General features: G+C 36.9%; 1 protein-coding gene across 6 annotated transcripts in view; it reads right to left on the reverse strand.

The window, feature by feature from the left end:
- Nucleotides 1-1,931: 1,931 nt before the first annotated feature.
- SLC25A24 (solute carrier family 25 member 24) overlaps nucleotides 1,932-19,545 on the reverse strand; it is a 34,671-nt gene continuing 17,057 nt past the window's right edge. For 3 of the 6 annotated variants that reach the window (XM_083846766.1, XM_083846767.1, XM_083846765.1), the window contains 9 exons: nucleotides 15,428-15,554; nucleotides 14,848-14,935; nucleotides 14,276-14,387; nucleotides 11,544-11,702; nucleotides 11,059-11,211; nucleotides 10,016-10,123; nucleotides 8,062-8,229; nucleotides 6,742-6,892; nucleotides 3,517-6,073 (listed from right to left, as the gene is read on the reverse strand). In XM_083846766.1, the coding sequence (XP_083702892.1) occupies nucleotides 5,895-6,073; nucleotides 6,742-6,892; nucleotides 8,062-8,229; nucleotides 10,016-10,123; nucleotides 11,059-11,211; nucleotides 11,544-11,702; nucleotides 14,276-14,387; nucleotides 14,848-14,935; nucleotides 15,428-15,554 (1,245 nt within the window). In that variant the 3' untranslated portion in view covers nucleotides 3,517-5,894. Of the gene's footprint in view, nucleotides 2,395-3,516; nucleotides 6,074-6,741; nucleotides 6,893-8,061; nucleotides 8,230-10,015; nucleotides 10,124-11,058; nucleotides 11,212-11,543; nucleotides 11,703-14,275; nucleotides 14,388-14,847; nucleotides 14,936-15,427; nucleotides 15,555-19,545 lie in introns of those variants that run through there. The other 3 variants (XM_083846764.1, XM_083846763.1, XM_083846762.1) reach the window with 3 other exon arrangements.

The raw sequence follows: 19,545 nt of genomic DNA on the forward strand, positions 1-19,545 counted from the left end.
AGCCAGCTGTACATGCAAGAGTCTCAGAGTATCACAAATACAACATGAGCAATCTACTGAGCTTCCAGCACTCCAGAGAACCTGACAGAGTTCATTTAGATATGGGATTTGCTCTCCAGAGTAGACCCCATTGAAGGGGCAAGATGGAACGCATGATGATCATTAACTTGTCCCATAACTTCCAATATAATGATGAATAGACATTTGGTTCCACAGCAGGAAATGCACAAACCTAATTCCTGCAATGAAATATATTTAGAATATTAGATTGGGATTGGAGTTGTGGATAAGGAGTCATGAGGTGTGTCAAACACACAGGCTGTAGGGTAAACAGATGGGCATTTGTTAAGAAGCCCAAAAGGTGGAAATGAATAGCGCTGTGCCAGAGTGAGTTGGACTATGTCCAGACTTGCTTGGTTTGAAAGAACACAGCAACTGCATCACAAAACAAATCAGTGGCTGCACGTGGATGCTGTGGGAAAATTTAACAGCATGAGTCTGCAACGGGGGGGGGGAGTCAGGCTGGGTGTCAGGAAAAGGTTCTTCACTGAGAGGTGGTCAGGCACTGGGACGGGCTCCCAAGGCAGCGGTGACAGCCCTGAGCCTGGGGAAGTGCAAGAAGCGTTTGGACAATGCTCTCAGACATACAGTTTGATTTTTGGGTGGTCCTGTGCAGAGGCAGGAGGTGAACTCAGTGATCTTTGGGGGTCCCTTCCAATTCAAGATATTTTATGATTCTGTGAATTTGTAAAATTTAAGTGAGGAATTGTGAAAAACCTTCTACCTGCACTCAGTTAGATGGTGTTCTAACATTGTGAAATAGTTAACATAGCTCTCAGTGCAGATCTTGATATAATACTTACTTTGTAAGTATTGAAATAAAGAAGAGCATTTTTCACTTTTCTAACATAATCATGTAGTCTCGTACCCTTTTTTAGTCATATGCTGGTAGAGAACCTTTCCACTTCACAGCAGCAGATCTTACTGAGACACTGACATTTAAAAAGCATTTTATGAGAACAGAAAAAAAGCCCATCTTCTATTTCAAATGTCTTTGATTAGAAGTAGTCATGCCAATTGATACAAGGTATGAATTCTAACTGTACCTTACCCTAAGCAGAGATGATTTTTCTTGTTTTTTCTGTAATTCACAGAAACGTATGGCACCCACACATTATGTTAGTTCACACTAACATAATCACCACTAAAAAGATGGCTCAAATGGGTTTAACCTGATTATAAACTATTTTTCCCTTCGTTATAAATATAACTCCACGAAAATAATTCAGATCTTTTATCTAGAAAAGCCATTCTCCCTTTCAAATCAGTATTACAACACGCCAGTAGATGGCACTGCTCGAATTCAATCTGAATCTGCACAGTTTCCTCCAAACACTGCAAAGAAGAAGGGGCAGTTCAGGCTCACCAGGGAAAGAGTGGCTCATGCATGACACGAATTAACAATGATTAAAAAACATGTGTTACTTGCTGTATAATAAGAGTGTTTCCATGTCAGTGCTCTAGCAAGAGCTAAACTATGGGTCAAATATGTTAGCAAAAAGCTTGGTGTAACATGACAGGTATACCCATTCAAGTGGTTTAATTTCTCAACAATGTTTTTGCCTCTACTACTGACATTATATAAGAGAACCTACTGGCTACTTCTCTTCGGTTTCATAGCTTCAGCTTGCATAAGAAACGTCTGCAGGGACAGTTATGTTAATTCAGAAGTGTTCAATTAAAAGGCTGTTCTGGAAACTGTTCCAGCAATTGCACAAACAAAATGCATGAACTTTGTGTAAAGAAAAGGCTTTATACATAACTGAAAATGTGTGTATACACAATCACTACATAGGTTTATATACATACATTACACATAGTAGATTCATTCCATCGTTAACTATTTGACAAAACAGACTCAGCCTAAGAACTTCAGTGTGCAATACTTATGCATTTACTTAGTTGACAGAACATGTTTACTCTGAACTGCACAAATATTATCCACATAATTTTCAACATATTTTCAGACACCAGAACTGCTCAGAATCTAGACATAATTTACAAAGCCAGATTGCCAATAAACTAAAACCACTGTGTTCAATATCCACAGTTCTCACAAATTGCATTCTCCACAAAATACAATTTTGATGAGTATCTTGTTTTAATGTAGGCCTTAAAAGCCATCCCACGACCACTCATATATCATAAGGAAGCATAGGAAGCATTTAAAAAACACACGTTTAAGTTTATGAACCTGAACCTGCTATTAACTTATTCATGACACTACCTGATTTACATTCTCTTCATGCCTGTTTCTTCGACTGAAGGGGTAGTACCAAGCTGTACAGCAGTATTTCCATATGATCTATACAGACCATCTTTGCATACATCTGTCTTGAAATACATTAAACACATAACAAATGGTAAGATACAAAAGCAATGTGATTTTTCAGAATGGTAGTAACTACAAACAGTTAAAAATAATGGTTGCAGATCTGTGCATGTAGTCATATGCATTGCAGATGTGAGATATTTCAAAAACCATCATATAAACATACATCGTGTAATACTGTACATATAACAGCTCCTGTACATCAAAAAGCATCATATCAGGACCAGTCACTGATAAAAAACTATAGAATTCAGTTGCCCAGTAGGTTAATTTCAAAGTAGCACTTTAAATACCACTGCTACATTCTGCAGAATGAATTTTCTTTTTTATGGGGATGGGTAGAACCATCTAACTCAGACATCTTGAGAGCACATCTTAACACCTCATCACTGTAAGAGACTGGTCGTCAAAAACCCAGCCTCTGCAGATAATTTCCAATTAATATCATTCTTGTGTCAAGTAGAACAGAATGTCAATTTTTTCATATAGTCAAGAATAGCACACAGAGCGTCTAGTTCTTCCACTACACAAAAGGAAGCTTCTAAACCTTACCTGTTACAAGAAGAATATTTGCAGAAGTCAAAGTTAAGAATAACCTCCCTTAACTTGTTTACAGTGATCTTTAACATGGGAAAGTATTGTGAAAAACTCATATGGAGTTGTCAAAGCTAGCTACTGAGCACACTTTTAGTATGATAGCTATGCTACGCATGTAGAGTAAATTAAGACAATTATCTTGAAAATGTTTTATATTGATCCTTTTACTAAAGAAGAAAGATTAACAAAGAAGATAAATATGAAGAACACAAACACGCTGGATTATCAAGAGCTCTGTCACGCAGGTAGCAGTTGTGTTAGATCGTCCAATGAGCAAGAAGAAAATATTGATCATTATTTGATCTTCCATTCATCAATGAAACAGTGTTTTAAGAGCATGACTATCAACTGTGAATATTTTTCTTAATCTCAAAGTAGGTTTTCATACATCAAATAATAGTGAGATATAGGCTAGTCTCTATAATACCGTTAGATAAATTACCTTTGACAATGAGTAGTATGCATGCAGTGCAATAAAGAAATGTCATCTGTCTGTTGGGCCATGAGAAAGATCAGCACACTCGAGCCAGATAAGGAAATGAACATTTATTAGAAACTGGTAGTTTATGAGCTAAAAAGGTAAACATTCATTTTTTAAGAGACAAAAAATATACAATTGAACACAGTCATCAAAGAGACACACAATGAAAAATGAAATTTGAAGAAGACTCCATTTTTCCATGTTTGAAAACATCAATGTAATTTTCAATATTCGTAATGGCACTTGCACACTATAAACAAAATGGACCAAGTCTAGAAGATACACACTTCTGAAGTCAACTCCATATCACACATGCAATACATTGGCTCATTGGTCACAGTCAGACAAAATGGTTGGGAAACAGAACTGATATCACAAATCCCATAAAAATACAAAAGATGTTGGCAAGACCAAGAAACATTCAGATCAGAAAGGCTTTGTACACATGGATGATGATTTTCATACAATGAATTTTATTTTTTTTTTTTTTAATGTGCAATATCGAAGGCTTCCCTAAATTGAAGGCCAAAAGACACAGCTAAAGCTGCTATTTTCTAAAATCTGATAAAACGTTTATAACATGAATCTTATGGAGTATCCTTATGGAGTTTCATATTGGTTTATGGAATATAAACTGCAACCATGGAAGCACAGATTTATATCTGACCTGCTGTCTGAAGAATATGGCCTAAAGGGGGCAGTTACCTGTGTGTTTGATTTCATGTGTGTGTGTGTATATATATATATACATACATACATATGCAGCAGCTGTTCATGGGTGTTTAGTTTTGTGTGTACACACACAGACCCTCAAAGACCTTACAGGAATTTAGCATAGGAACAAAATTCTTCCTGCAGTAATCCGATTTCAGGAAGTGGTCTAAGAGAAGTGGCTTTTAGAAGGTCAAGTATAAAGATGATCTTAGTAAATTTGGGATTAAGACACCACACAAACTGCAGAAAGCAGAAAAAGTGTAACAAGAGAGTTGAGCAGTAATTGTTACTCTATCTCAATATTGCCCGAAAGCAACTGAAATGTCACATCACCAGCCTCAAACCCACCGCCCATCTCCAAAAAAAGGAAGTCACTTGGGAATTGCTTATACATGGAATATACTACTTTCTACACTGACGAAATGCTGCTTTGGTTTTTGCGGAGGAACTGTCTCTCAATACTACCAAGCTCTCTGCATGTGCTTCATTTGCTTCATTAACATGAATCTGATGGGCACCTGAGATCCATGGTTCCATTTGGTCACTCAGACAAAATATTTCAGTATTTTATGACCCAAATTTCACAAAAACAGTCAGCATGCACAGTACACAGATAACTGTGAAGCAGATTTATCTCACATGATGATCCTTTACATAATAATGTAATCCCTTACTGACTAAAAGCACACAGCGGACTGTAACCCTCAGAATAAGGGAAGAAATGGCGAATCCAAAGAAGCGTTTCTCTCCTCAAGGCAGTTATGATGAGCTCTGAGTTCTTGACTAATTTAGTCTATTTCTTCTAACACAGCCAATAAATAATTCATTATTAACTTAATACTGGATCCTCCACCCTATTTTTAAACAGTAACTTGCACTTGTATGGAAAAAAAAATCCAGTAACTCAGTAGCTTTTTCTGTATATTATGATCCTAAAAAAACATACAACTGTAACCCAAAGCTTGTCACAATAGCATTTACAAGTGCAATGAAAATCAAGTCCAACTAAGCAAGATATGAAAAATCACTGATTGTATTACAAAAATACCATGTAAATCAAGTGAGGTATTCTAGATACTGTGGAACAACAGTTTCTCAGGCTCTTAGACTTTAATTAAAAAGGTTAACTTGAAGATAAAGGTGGTGGGCTACACTTCAATGTGTTACTCCATTCCTTTCTGTATCTCAAGGTCATGTTTTTCAAAACTTAGATTAAATCTTCAGAAATAACAATAGTAAGTGCTTACTTCTAGAAGTGCAAAATGTTGCCTGTGAATTGCTTGAGTATAGGCAGCATGACAAAACAAAGTCACTTTCATCTGTTCATTATCGAGGCAGTACAAAGTTCTCCTACCTTTGGTTTCATCTGAGCCAAATACATAGTTAGAGAAGACAAATACAAGAAAAAAAGCCCATGAGTAAAATATGCATGATTTCCTGAAAATATAAACATATTATTGATTTAAAGATACAGGTTCTTGATTTTTTTTTCTCAATTCAGTGACATTAAAGTGCAATATAGGTTTAGAAATGTTATTTAGAAACGGTGAATTACAAATTAAGAAAGTTTTTCCCCTCTTGAGGGCAAAAATAGAAGTTGCAGCACCTCTCCACAAAGATCTGTCTCTAACTGTAAGAGGAGACTGTTTGAGAAATCATTTTTTTTCTGGTGTTTCCAACATTACAAACATCTCACCTTTTTCCTTCATTTCATGCTATTCCCAAATTCTGTTTCATTTTTTCGTATACAACGTAACTGATGCTGACAGCTGGAAGCACTTTCATAAAATTAGGGGCTATGCCCCGATAAAGTCCTTGGATTCCTTCTGTAGCAATAATTCTTTGAAAGAGACCGACCATGTTTAGCTGTGGAGCTCCTTCCACTGAGGCTAGAACAAGAAGATAGTGTTATACAACAGTTCTAGTAACATTAAAAATTCTTAAGTATTAAACACCTGGCTAGTGAGCCTATCAATTCCAGGGTCATCGATTAGAACTTCAATGCTCACAGTGAGATCTCTCTTTAATATCCAGACATTCGAGAGAGATCCATGCATCTAGATCCAACTGAAATGCACTGTCCACCTATATTCTTTTTGCTGCTATTATTAGTCTGTGCACAAACTTATCAAGCAATAATCTCCACTATGAAATTGTCTTCATGAAATTTACTCCAGAGCAAACACTGCTGTCAACCTTCACAGCATAGTCAAAGTACTTTTCATTTTGCCTCTAAAGTTTAGGAAACCTAACTGTTATGACAGAATTCTGAGACTATGGCAGGAGCTCTACATCTTGTATGGAATGTGGCTCTCCAAACACACAGAACACTGGTGTCTGTAACGTTACGTTTGAATCCAGTATGCTAAAGAACACTGATGGGCAACAGGGACAAACACCTACTGTTAAGATTTTTCCAGATAATCCTTCCTTTTTCAAGTACTTTTTTTCCTGCCTCAATTATTATTCCTTTACTCCCACATTCCTGTTGCAGCCATCACAAATGGTACAATTTTGATCTGACCACACAAAATATTTTCGGTACAACCGGACTCACCTTGAGCCTGCATGCGTGTTCTGACAAGAGCGAGAGGGTAACTGGCTAGCTGCCCACATGTACTGGAAACAGTACCACATCCCAGCAATACAAAAACACCTGGGTTAGCAGAGCTTGATGCATAGTGTTCTAGCCACGTAGTCTTTAAGAGCTGTCAAGATATAAGATTAAATAGTAAGACGAGATATCTGCATTCAAGAAAGTAAATAAACGCATGTTTATTTATAAGACTTGTTATGGATTCAAACCAGAAAAGCATCAAACTCACTAAAAATACACTTGTAGGGCTGGTGTAAAGTGTACAGGTAAATACCTTCACACCCGGGAATGGACTTGAACCAGACTACAATAGCTAGTGCCTAGAAGAGAAATCCTTAAATATCCAGCCACAGCAACAGGCAGCAGCAGTGCCCATGCTCTAAACCAGTTAAGACTTTGGGAAAAGGGGTGGGAATGACCCAGCACTCCACAGAGTGTACCAAAAGCTCACACAGCTGGGTATGTTACTCCATGCAGAAGTACAGATGCGAACTGTAGGACAGAACTCCCATACTGCTTTGAAACATTCGCACAAGAAATTCTGCTGATTAGTATTACTGCAATATCCCAACAAGATTTGTCTAGACTAGAAAAAGTTTAGTCTATGCACATAAGTTACTTAACACATTTTGAAACAACTCTTTAGCACCTAAAGTAGATAAAAATATTTTAATTTGTGCTGATGGGTGTAAGATGTGTCAGTTCATCTTTAAAGGAAACAGCAGTATTTCAAACTCCTCAGGAGAACTACACACCAGCCACAGAGAATTCTGGTGGCAGGAACAGATGCATACATAATACAAGTTACTATAATCCAATTACAAATCAGAGAAGATGGCAAAAAATGTGCAAAGCTGCAAAATACGTAACATACTATTCCTATCAGTCAGGTAAAAATCTGACTCAGGTTTGCTATATAAGGGGTACGTTCCAAGCCAACTGGGTCATTTAGTTACGCAAGAGTGTTGTATCACCCAAGTCTATGCAATGCCTCCTTTTTAGCAGATTTCTTGTTTGATCCAGTGGAAGAAAGGAGCCCTGCATGCTAAATGAAACTTGCATGTAAGGACCCATCTGTACAGGCACTCCCTCCAGCAAGGGCAAAAAAGAAAAATCTTATAAGTTAAATCCAATGGAAATCCTCATTTATCTATTTCAAATTGATGGCAACTGCAATACTACAAGCATATCACAAATCTGACTAATACAGATCTGACTAAAGAATATTCACACTTTTCATAAAGTAACTAGTAAAAGCTTACATTCAGTGATTAAACTCACCTCATAAACAGCAAGGTCAATGCCAGCATAAGGAATTATTCCCAAAATGTTAGGAATATAGCCTTTGTAGAAGGCCTTTAAACCTTCTCTTTTCAAGATCTTCTTAGCACAGTCAAACATCCCAGAATATTGCCCAGTTTTACCCACAGCCAATCTGGTCTTCAAAACCTGAAAGGGAAAAAACAGCGGCCTTAATTACATACCTATTCATTACTGTAGTTTATAAATACAGAGAAACACAATGTATCTGTTGGAATTGCTTTGCATTTTGGTACTTCAGGTCTCCTTTGTTGTGGCTGCTGTTGAGGCCTGGCTAGCAGTTTCTTCAGATTTTATCATTAACGCAGAATAGCACACACTAACATACACTAGATTACAACTTAGCCAAAAAAATGAAAATATGATGGAACATGGTTTTCTTAAGTTTCATTTTACCTTTATCTTCCTGATTAAAACAAGCAGATTTTAATCAATTTGAAGGCATCAGTGTAGACAATATCTACCATAAGCATTAGCCAAATAAAAAGTGAGAGCATTCACATACTAGCAGGTCTTACTTCTGATCTGGAAACAGCAAAGCACATTAAGAAAGTTTTTCAAAAGGCATGACCCTGTGAGAAGTACTTAAGGGATATAAAGATTGCTTTTCACTAATGAAACCCAACATTAGGTTTATAATAAAATGAGTCTATACAGCACTTTAGGACAAAGAAATAAAAAACAGTATGTAAAAGAAACCACAGATAGAATTTATGAGCAAGAATTTGGCCTACTTTAAAACCTCTTAGGACTGCCGCTTCCTCAGGAGTTTTCCGAGGCTTTGTTTTTTTTTTTCTTTTGCTTAGAAGCACCCTAAAAAGCATTTCTAGGACAGTAGATGGGAATATTACCTGTAGAACAGTTCACTTCTCTATTGACCAGCCTATTCCTAGTGTTCAACCTAACATTTCAGTTAATGTAGCCATCTCTGTACTCAGGCTAGCTGTGACTCAGCAGTTCTGATGACAAGGATAGAGTTAAAAAAAAAAAAAAACAAAAAAAACTGATCACTGCCAGCAATAAAAACAGGTAAGTTTTATTACAACTGACACCCTTCCTTTTGGAAAAGTATGTAGGTTAGATTTTAAATTAATTCAAAATTTTGATGTTGATATTGGTTTAATGCCTGCCCCCACATACATTCCAGTTATTTGCACAAAAAGATATGTTCTAAGGAACAAGAAAATAAGGAAATACTTTCTACTTCTAATTAAAAAAGCAGGATGTGAAATAGCTACCCTACAGCAGTTCATATTTTAATCCTAATTAAATTGCAACATACATAGTACTACATACAAATATGTCCTACAGAGGAAAGACCATTTAATCCATCAAGCCTCAGCTGTAGCTGTTTTATTCTCCTTCCCAACTGATCTCCTGATCTGACCCAGCTCCCAATTACAATGCAACAACTTCCTACCTGTTACAGGGAAGATCGCTCCTTGCTTACATACATAGTGGGAAAGATTTAGGCCGAATTCAGAAACTGCCTTTAATGTGTACTTAATCTTAAATGCATTACAGGATTTCTTTTCCTGGACAAGGTTGCAAAGATACATTTAAACATCGCTCTATGGAGAGACATACTTGAATAGCAAATATCAAAAGGTGCAATCACACAAAATACAATAACCCAAGTTTCAGGCTCACATACAGAGGTAAATGACACCATCACCTGAATTCCCCATATATATTAAGAAGTAAATTTAATTTAAAAAGGACATCCACATATACAAAAAAAATGAGAGGTATCAATTAGAACATAGCATATTCTGAAGTGTCTAGCACTGAAACTCTGAAAGGAAGTGCAAAGTAAAAATAAGTTAGGATATAGGAATTCCAATACTTTCAAGAGTAAAAATGCCAAACCAGACATTTGGCTGTCTCCAATGGAAGCAGATTTTCTGTTACTAACCTCCATGGGATAAATAGAAGTTTGTGCTGTTGCCCCAGCCAAAGAACCAGATACAAATCTTTCAACAGTGCCTAGATTTCCATCATCCTTAGTGAGTATCTTCTTATACTGTAAAGATAAAGTACATTAAATAAGTATCACATGCTTTTCAGTAGATGCAAGAGCTACCTCAAGAAGTAAGAGTACAGTACAAAACGTCTTTCCAAACTGCATTGTGTGTGTGTGTGTATTAACAGTTGTACTTACTAAACCAGCAAACTTAGCACTATGCTTGCTCCAACTCTGTTATCGGGTATTCACAAAAACACTAACATGCAATGATCCTTTACATTAGGTTAACTTGTTCACAGAGGCACCTAGAGAGTTTTACATATTGCTTCAATCAAGACAGATGCCATCATGCAAGAATGCACCATTATCAGCTCCCAAAAGGCTCGGCAAGATTAACAGTGTGCTCAAAGTTTCCCTATGGAATTCTGCCATTCAGTCTTGCGATACCCCAAAATTTACTTGGCTTTTTGTTGGTTTGATTTCATAGTTGTACAAAAATGTACAATATGTTACTTGAGTATTATTTGAGGCAAGTCCTATAGATGAAAAACAAAGATCGGTTAGCTACACCGGAACTGGAGTTCATTTTCCAAAGTAAGATTAGGCCTTAACAGAGGTAAATATAACTCTGAAATCCAGGACAAGGGCACCTTATATAGAACCAAGATATTTGACTTAAACAGAATCTTGTACGAGTTCAGGGGTTTTGGTTGTTCTCACTATATATAAAGTTATAAAAATGGGAGGACAGTTAAAAAATAATGACAATTTATTTATACTGCTTTTAATATAATAGCAAAATCTGCGAAGTAAGTATTCTATTAACAGAAAAAATAGACTATTTGTAATTGGAAAGTCAGTCTAAATTGCTGTGGTAAAATCCCCACCCATAAGAACTCCTTCCTGTACAATACAATAGTGCAAATGACAAACAGTGAGAATTATATAGTATTTTATATACCATTATTTTCATTCCTGATTTAGCATCTTACCTGTTCATAAGCCCAGAACTTAATAGCTGTTTCAGGAGCTATTTTCACAACATTCACACCATTTCCCCTCCAGAGGGATCGGACACCACCTTCTTTCAACATTTGCTTAAAACCACTGGCTATATTCATTTTGTTTGACTTTGACCCATGAACCTAAAAAAAAAAATCACAGTAAGGAACAGTGCTCTGATTAGGCTGTAAAACTCATCACCTAAGTAGCCTATCATTGCTTATAAGAACTAGCAAAATCACATTCACTATTGGAAATATTATATTAATTGCACAAGCAGTATAATACTTTGCTTATATTTTTGCCAATATCGCTGTGCAAAACTGTCTTATGGACACAAAGTACTGAAACTGTGGAACCACAGCTAGACCTCGAGAATTCAGATATTGTATTTGGCCATCATCTTTCTCTATCAACTTTCTAAAAACTGAAATGATACAATGGAGACTAATAAGAACTTAAATATTGCACCTACCTGCATCATCACTTTAAGGCGATCTAACGGTGCTGTACCTGTTCGAGAGACAGCACCAGCCACTCCTCCTGCTAATAGCTGCTTCCACCACTGCCCAGTCTTTTTCTCTTCCTCTGTGAACTCATCTGGAACAGTCAAACTATCTCCAATATCCAGCACCTATTAGAATCCAAAGCAAACAGGTTGAAAAAAAAAAAAAACATCTTATTCTACCATCTCAATTTTATCAACAGTTCTAATTGCAAATTGGCCTAGAACCTGAGAATATGTAAATAAAAATGCCAGTACAAAATAAATAAAAAAAATAATTTACATTCTAAAATCAACTTGCTATGGATTGCTATTGTTATCCAGTTAACAGCATTTTTAAATACTTCTACCAAGCAATAACACCACAGACCCACCATTTCAAAGACTGCACCATCATCATTAAAAACTATGACAAATTTCCGTCTTGAGTATATCCCAAACAAAGACATCCTGTCATGATCTGTAAATCTCTTCAGCGAGCACTAATGCTTACATGTTGATTCTAACCTTTCACAGGACAGTCTTCTGGGATTAGTTTGGTAATCTCTTAAGGATGCTAACAAGAGATTTCACTCTCATGGTAAGTTATGAATAAATATGTGGGAATTTTCCCCTCACCCTGACATTTTAAAGTAACATTTTTATAGCTGATATATCAGAATATTAAATTCCCAGCAGCTGTTGTGTATTATCTTACAAAATGATGAATTTGACTGCTTTACTAAGTCGCCTCTCATTATCAATTATTCTGAAATACATATTAATGACTTCTACTCAGCTATAAAAGTTTGACATTTCATTGACAGGTACATGTTTGTATGACTATTCAATGTGATCAGAGAAGAACATTCCAGTCTTATGCCTTGGACAGCTTTATTGCTAAAGCCTGTAGTAATTTTATATATCTCTTAAAAGTAATCTTTGCTCTCCATGTAACTTATAACCATGACAAAAGAGAAAAATTGCACCTTAGATGATGCAAAGCCAGTATTATGCATAAATTAAGCCTATAAAGAAGCAAGAATGTTTTAATAACTGATAACAAGTACTGACCAGCAAGTATGTTAACTGACAAACTTTTTGTTTTAAACTATGGCTAATGTTGATTTCGGACACTACACCTTATTTATGCTGAGTTCCCTATCTGTTAAGTAGACTATTCTGTTTTGCTCACTTGAAATTTAAGGATTGCTGTATGCAGATTATGCATTTATCCACTGTACAAAGAAGGAAAGACCTAACTTTTCTGGATATTGAACATAAAATAGATTAATGAGAAAATCCTTTCATCTTTCTGACATTGTTTCCAAGCAAGGTGCCTTCAGTTACTCAACCACAAATGGAGTCATCAAAAGAACAATCAGAACCCTTAAAATATAGATTCAGGGTTATTACAGATATTACACATACCTACCAGAGTTTAAACCTTATATCTACTTAGTCCTAAATGCAACTTTAACACGAAGTCTAAGAAATCAAAAGTTAAAGCTAAATTTAGGGGGGATTTGTAACGAAGACCACAGCTATCATAATACTTCTATGCCAACGTAGCTGTCTGCTCAGAAGAGTGACAGCAATTTTACAATTAAAAAAAAAAAAAAAACCTGTGAATGACAGCCAGACATGTGAAGTCTCACATCTGCTGTTATCTGAAGCAGCAGCTGTGCTACTGTGTGGCTGGATTTTGCTTGCTGTGATAACCGGGTCAAGTGATCTTCCAGTGTCGCAGTCAGAAGAGATGCCTAAACGTTTTCCTTGGGGGTAACTGAGGCTATTCTGTAGTATCAAAAAAAATAATAGTGGTAGAAAGCATATTATTACAGCAAAAGTATGCTTCACTAAACAAGCTGGGAGCAGGACTACCTTATCTCATAGCAGTGCTCCAAGGGTTTTCCCTCAGCGAACAGGGAGCTGACTCCCTGTTGTCAAGCATCTCTGAACTGAGTTTGTACAGTGTGAACTGCTCAAAACTTTCATGTCTCAAACTGAATTTTACTACAGAAATGCTGACTGATCCCTCAAGATATAAATGGTCTCACTATAATCAAATCTGTCTTTACCTAACATTATGAATTATTCCATAACTATGCGGTTTATCCTTTCATTTACAGGAAGGATATTAAGCAAACTCGATTATTATTGGCTTATTTACTATATTATTGCTTCTTAAAAGTCAGTGACTAAGGCGTTAAGAGCTCTGTTCAATAGTAACTTAAAATAATGACCTCCTTGTTGCTGTACACCCTGTCATTCTTCAATCAAATTCCATAACATAATAGATGTGAGAACATATAGCATAGAAAGCCATCAATAACGACACTTGCGATTTCATGGTAATGAAATCTACATGTGTTTCACCACATCAAAAGCACAGAAAATACAAATGTACTGTAATATGAAAAAAAAAAGATTGAATATTGTGGTTAGTATCTTTCTGTGGAGTATCTTCAAAGGAAGAAGAGGATTTCTTCCTAGGAAATACTGGCATTAAAATTTAAATGAAGAAAGAGTTATTCTTCTAAAGAAACTCAAATGATACTATCCTGCTTGTAAATGAGAGGGCATTAAGCAAAACGGAAAACCAAACAATCTTTTAAATGTATGAAATACAACAGTTAAGCTGTTATACTCAACACTGCAACTTATCACAGTAGAAATTAATTTAAGAGCTGCACTGAATTAAAAATAGAAGTTCAACTTACAGTGGAATGTTTCCAATATCGAATTATTTCCTCAATGTCTGTAGCAGGGTTAAACATAAAATGATCTCTCCACTCATTCCAGTCTACTGACATTGTCCCATCAGCATCAATACTAAAAGAAATTGAACCAAAACAGGTAAGGTAACAGCAGCAGTGTTGAGCGCGTGTTTGTTTTTAAATACTGGCCATCACAGTGATACCGTCTGTAGACTGGACATGGAGACTTAAAGGGTAAATCTGCCACTGTCTTTCAATATCATGTGTTTCTTATACAAGCGTATCTAACATTCTCCATTTAAAAATATAAAACACTTGATTCTATCAACAACATTTGCACAGAACTGAGGTATAAACATTCCCCTCCTATAACCAGATGCTAAAACAGTGGTCAGACTTTGTATAACCCAAGAATAGATGGAATATGCAAGAATTACTGTAGAGGTGCCACTGAAGTTACCAACAATCTTTCCAAGTTATAATCCCATTTAAATATTATGTTCTGTGAATTAGAAAATGTGTTTATGAAGAATACAAAGAAGATCAAAATATTTTAAGAAACGACAATTCCTGACCTTTGCAGGATCTTTTCCGCCTGTTTTTCTGAAATGTTTATACCCAGTATCTTGAGGGACTGGACAACTTCTGATGCTTCAATTTTTCCTTAAAACATTAAAAGAAAAATAATACATATCTAAAACATGGAACTTCATACACTTGCAGCTCATTGAATTAAATCATACCACCTACACAATAGCAAAGATGATTTAAATTTTAAACAGAGATGATGCATTTTTATTATGCACTATCAGGACCGAGCAAAGGTAAGTAAATTAAAATCATACAGCTAAATGAGATGCAAACATCCAGTAAGTTAATAGCTAATAGTTTAATAGATACATGGATAAACTATAAGGAAGTTCCTATCTGGAAAGCAAAGATCCCCAGATCAACCAACCTGGAAGATAATAAAAAGGCAAGATGACTATAATAATTATTTCAATCTATAGCACACAATAACTACATTCCTATTAAAGGAATGAAGTAGAGGTTTCACACACAATTTTTGGTCTCCAGTTTAGACAAAGAATATAAATTAATTTTTAACACATAGTTTCTTCAAACAATGTTTCAACACACAAAATAAAGGCATACCATCATTGTTTTTGTCCAGGCTCTTAAACGCCAGTTTCATTTTCTTTTCATGATCTTTAAGATACTGCATAAATTCTTCAAAATCTAGCTGCCCGTCCTGGTTAGTATCTCCAGCCTTAAAGATTTTCTGTTGAGAGAAAATTTAACATTTCGATTTTCCAAATTATAGAAACTCACAAAGTAAAAAAAAGCTCAGGCTTACGAAGTATAATATCAGTCACTTTGAGAGTCAAATCAGGAAGATACCTACGCATACACTTCAGAACCATGTTTTGTTTCCAGCATTAAACACATTCTCAACAGTTTCATGAAGACAGAAAACTCTCAGCAGCAAAGATAGCTTTAAGAAAGCATTATTTATTATTCCTAAAACTTTTCTATTCAAAGATTTTAAGGTTTCTTACTAGCAATGAAAAGTTACACCTACAGGGACCAAGTTATTTGTGGAGGAGGGCTTGGTGGACATGACAAAATCACAAAAAAGAACAATTTTAGGCCTCCAACTTTCTAGCTGTACCTGGGTCGACAATATTCCAGTAAAACTAAATAGTTCTAACTAACCTCTTCAGTCGAGTGCTCTGTCCTAATTATAAAGATAATGGTATAAATAGCAATTAACTATTTAAGTGTTGACCAAAAAGTACTAGGGTTTTACCTGACTAGCACTTCCACCCCTAAGCATTTGGGAAGGCAAGCCTAAGCCCTGACAAAAAACAAACAAACAAAACACACACACCACACATAAAACACTACACACCATATAAACACTACAACAAACCTGTAGCAAATAGAAATAGTTATCTTCCACTTATGCATGCATTTGCTAGTAACAGCCCTGCAGATCAGAAACGCCTACGTATAAAATTAACTATGAGTTGAATATGATAAATGATTGCCAGCACAGCAGGAAACAAGCCTGAAATACAGACAAGGGGTGTGGCACGACTGCCTGGGCATATACTTTCCCTTCATCAACAAAGCACCTGAAAAGTCCATCATCTTTGTGTGTGAAAACATACTTTATGAAAAAAGGGAAAATACAGCAACCCCTCAGAGCATCAGTCTGTAACCACTGAAGTAGGTCTTCAGAGGTAAAGCCCCAAGAATAGTGAAGCCGAGGATAGTAAGCTCCACAGGATTTACTAGCGGGGGCTTTAAGCCACAGCAACAGATACTCCGTAAAGAAAGCCCTGCAGAGACGGCAGCCGGGGTCACGAGAGGAAAGGCGCAGCAGCACTACTGCAACAGGCACCTCCCGTCCTCTCTCACACATCCAGTGTCCAGCAGGACACAAGGAAACAGGAGGCAAGGCCACCACAAAAGCCCTGCTCTAAACCAGAAGATTTACGGGATGTTATGCCCCATCTCATCACTTGGGCATTAGTTCCTGTGTTGTCACTGAGTATGTGAAATCCTAAGTATGTGAAATCCTAAGGGGCCAGGATACCGTACAAGCGCTGTATAAGGTACAAGAAACCTGAGAGTAGAATTTCTCCACTGAGTTGCTGCAAGTTTCTGAGCACTTCAGAGGGTGCTTACAGCATATATTAAAAAGTCTTCAAAATACCTTCTGTTTTTCCAAATGCCTTGCACAGCTGTAGTTTCTGAATAAAGTAAGATTTGCATTGCTGTTCTAATTTGCAACATCTGTTTTTAAATAATTTTGTTTACTCCACTATAATCAGCTTAAGTCCTTAAAAGAACCAAGTCCAAGAAGACCTAGCCTACAAAAACTCAACATAAAGGAAGCTAAAAACTCTGGTGTACATGTTGTAGGTGTCTGAGAACTTTTGAAACCGTCTAAATATATTTATATTGCCTCCTTTTTTTTCCTACTCATCTACTAAAAAGAGTACTTTAACATTTAATCTTTAAAAAAAAAAAATAATGAATTCCCGTTTAAAAAGGGGAGTATTAGGTGGTACTACACAGTGAAATACAAGGCAAATTATTTATCTCCCATAATACAGCAAGTTACGCACAGTAGAATACATGCAAGATACTGCATACTCAGATAAGTGTTTGATTTCAGCCTAGAAGAATATTTCTGCAGTACTGATCTTAATATGCTCTCAAGTCCAGCTTGCCAGTTCTACCAATAACTTGTCAACACAAATATACTCATAAATTCAGTTTTATCTCATGCCCTTGCCTTACCAAAAAAAAATAGTTTATGCTCACTCAAGTTTATGGATGCATTCCTGACTATGTCCTTTTAATAAGAAAATAAACAAAAAAAAAACAAAAAAAAAAAATAGATTAATCATTCAAAAATAAATCCATTAAAAATGACTCTGGGCAGAAAGAGCCCCCAACTCCAAGAAAATGCCATCCCAGCCCCTCTTGTACTGCATGCACAGCACCGTGTACCACAGGACCCTTGTGCCTTGCTAGGCTCCCACAAGCAGCTGAGAAGGGGCAGTTTATGTGGCAGTCACACGCACACAGTTAATTCTAACCAACACGAATTGCTGCCATTCCCTGCTGCTATCTGAAGTACACAAAAATATAAAACAAGGAAAGCGTTGTTCTGGCTCACAGATACGACAAAATCTTAGCTAAATTCCAATTGCAAAACCTCCACTGCTAAGGATGATGTAAGCCAAAGAAAACAGAAATTCCTAGGAGGTTTAGAGAGCTGGCGATTAGTGTGTGTGAAGGGGGGCAGCTTTCCTTTTATCTGCCAAATAAGCAGATTTTACCCTGCAACAACTAGAAAAGGATGAGCACAAGCCCATTCTCCATTCCCTACTTTTGGTTTTCTAGTTATTTTTCGCACTTCAAGCCAGTGTCAACCACCCTCAGTGCAGCAGAAGAAAGGAACAGGGAACAAAATGTATGCTGTACCTCAGCAGGCACGTGCCTATTTCCTCACACTACGAACCTAAAAGTTCATACAAACAAAAGCTTCTTACAGTACAAAAAATGCACTATTTACGTGGGTGTTAAAGCTTCAGATTAAAACCCCTAATTAGCCAATTTGTGGAACAAACAGGAATGCTCAAAGAGCTTGCCTTCCACTCGGTGCTCAGAAATTCCCTCATGGGAGGCTGTGTGTTGCACGGGCACAGCCAGTGGGCAGACGCTAGGTTGTGTGGGTAGCCTGACACCACCTCCCGGATGCAAACCGCCCATCCACAGCATCACGGAAAAACTCAGTCCAACAAGATCAGGGGGAGCAGGACCATGTCCGTCTGAGTCCTGAACATCTCCAAGGATGGAGGTTCCACAGCCTCCCCTCCCCAGGCAACCTATTCCAGTGGCTGATCACCCTCACTGAAGTTCAGCAAGGAACCAGACTCTGCTGTTCTGCATTTAATATGCTGCTAGATACCAGGATTTGCAGTTATAGCCACCTGTATTATCTGTATTATTGTGCCACTTCCTGGTTCACCAACTTCTCTGACGGAGAACTGGATGCCTTGTAACATGGGTGCGTTTACAACAATCGAGCAGGAACCAACCCAGCTGCCAGCCCTTGCACTGAAGTCCTGGGAAACAATACTGAGTGTGCCTGGCACCTAAAACCTGCCATTTGTTGTTACAGACTCCCCGTGGAATCACTTCACCTTTAGGCAGGCCCAGCCCCAAAAGGAAATGGTTTATTTTTTCAAGGTGTGCCATTTCTTTTCCCATGCGAAAACTTTAACCCTGAGGCAATAAATATAACCCACCATACAATGAAACAGTGACCACAAAGAATTACAGAACTAAGACGACGATTTAGATTCTCTCTCCTGTTAACACTTAGGGCCCTCACACGTACGGACTAGAATACTCATGCTGACCTATTTGGTCATGACATTGCTGCCTTTTAAAAACAACTCTGTTACTTTTGTTTTCTGCTCTGTAGTTAGTTAATGCAGCTGCTTTTTAAGTCTTGCACAGCAATGCAACACCAATGTGAAAAGCCGAAACACAGAAAAAAAATATTTTACAATTTCTGTATTACATACAACACACTGCAGTGTTTAATTCCTACTCCTCTAGAAGTCCTCTGGCTGTATAAACCTAAGCCAGCAGGTCTGTTGACAAAAATCAGGAAAATTACGGACATGCTTTACATACTGAAGATACTAAGAGGATACTTTTAGATACTGAAGATACTAAAGATACTG

Source organism: Anser anser, assembly GCF_964211835.1.
Source record: "Anser anser genome assembly, chromosome: 8".
NCBI lineage: Eukaryota > Metazoa > Chordata > Aves > Anseriformes > Anatidae > Anser > Anser anser.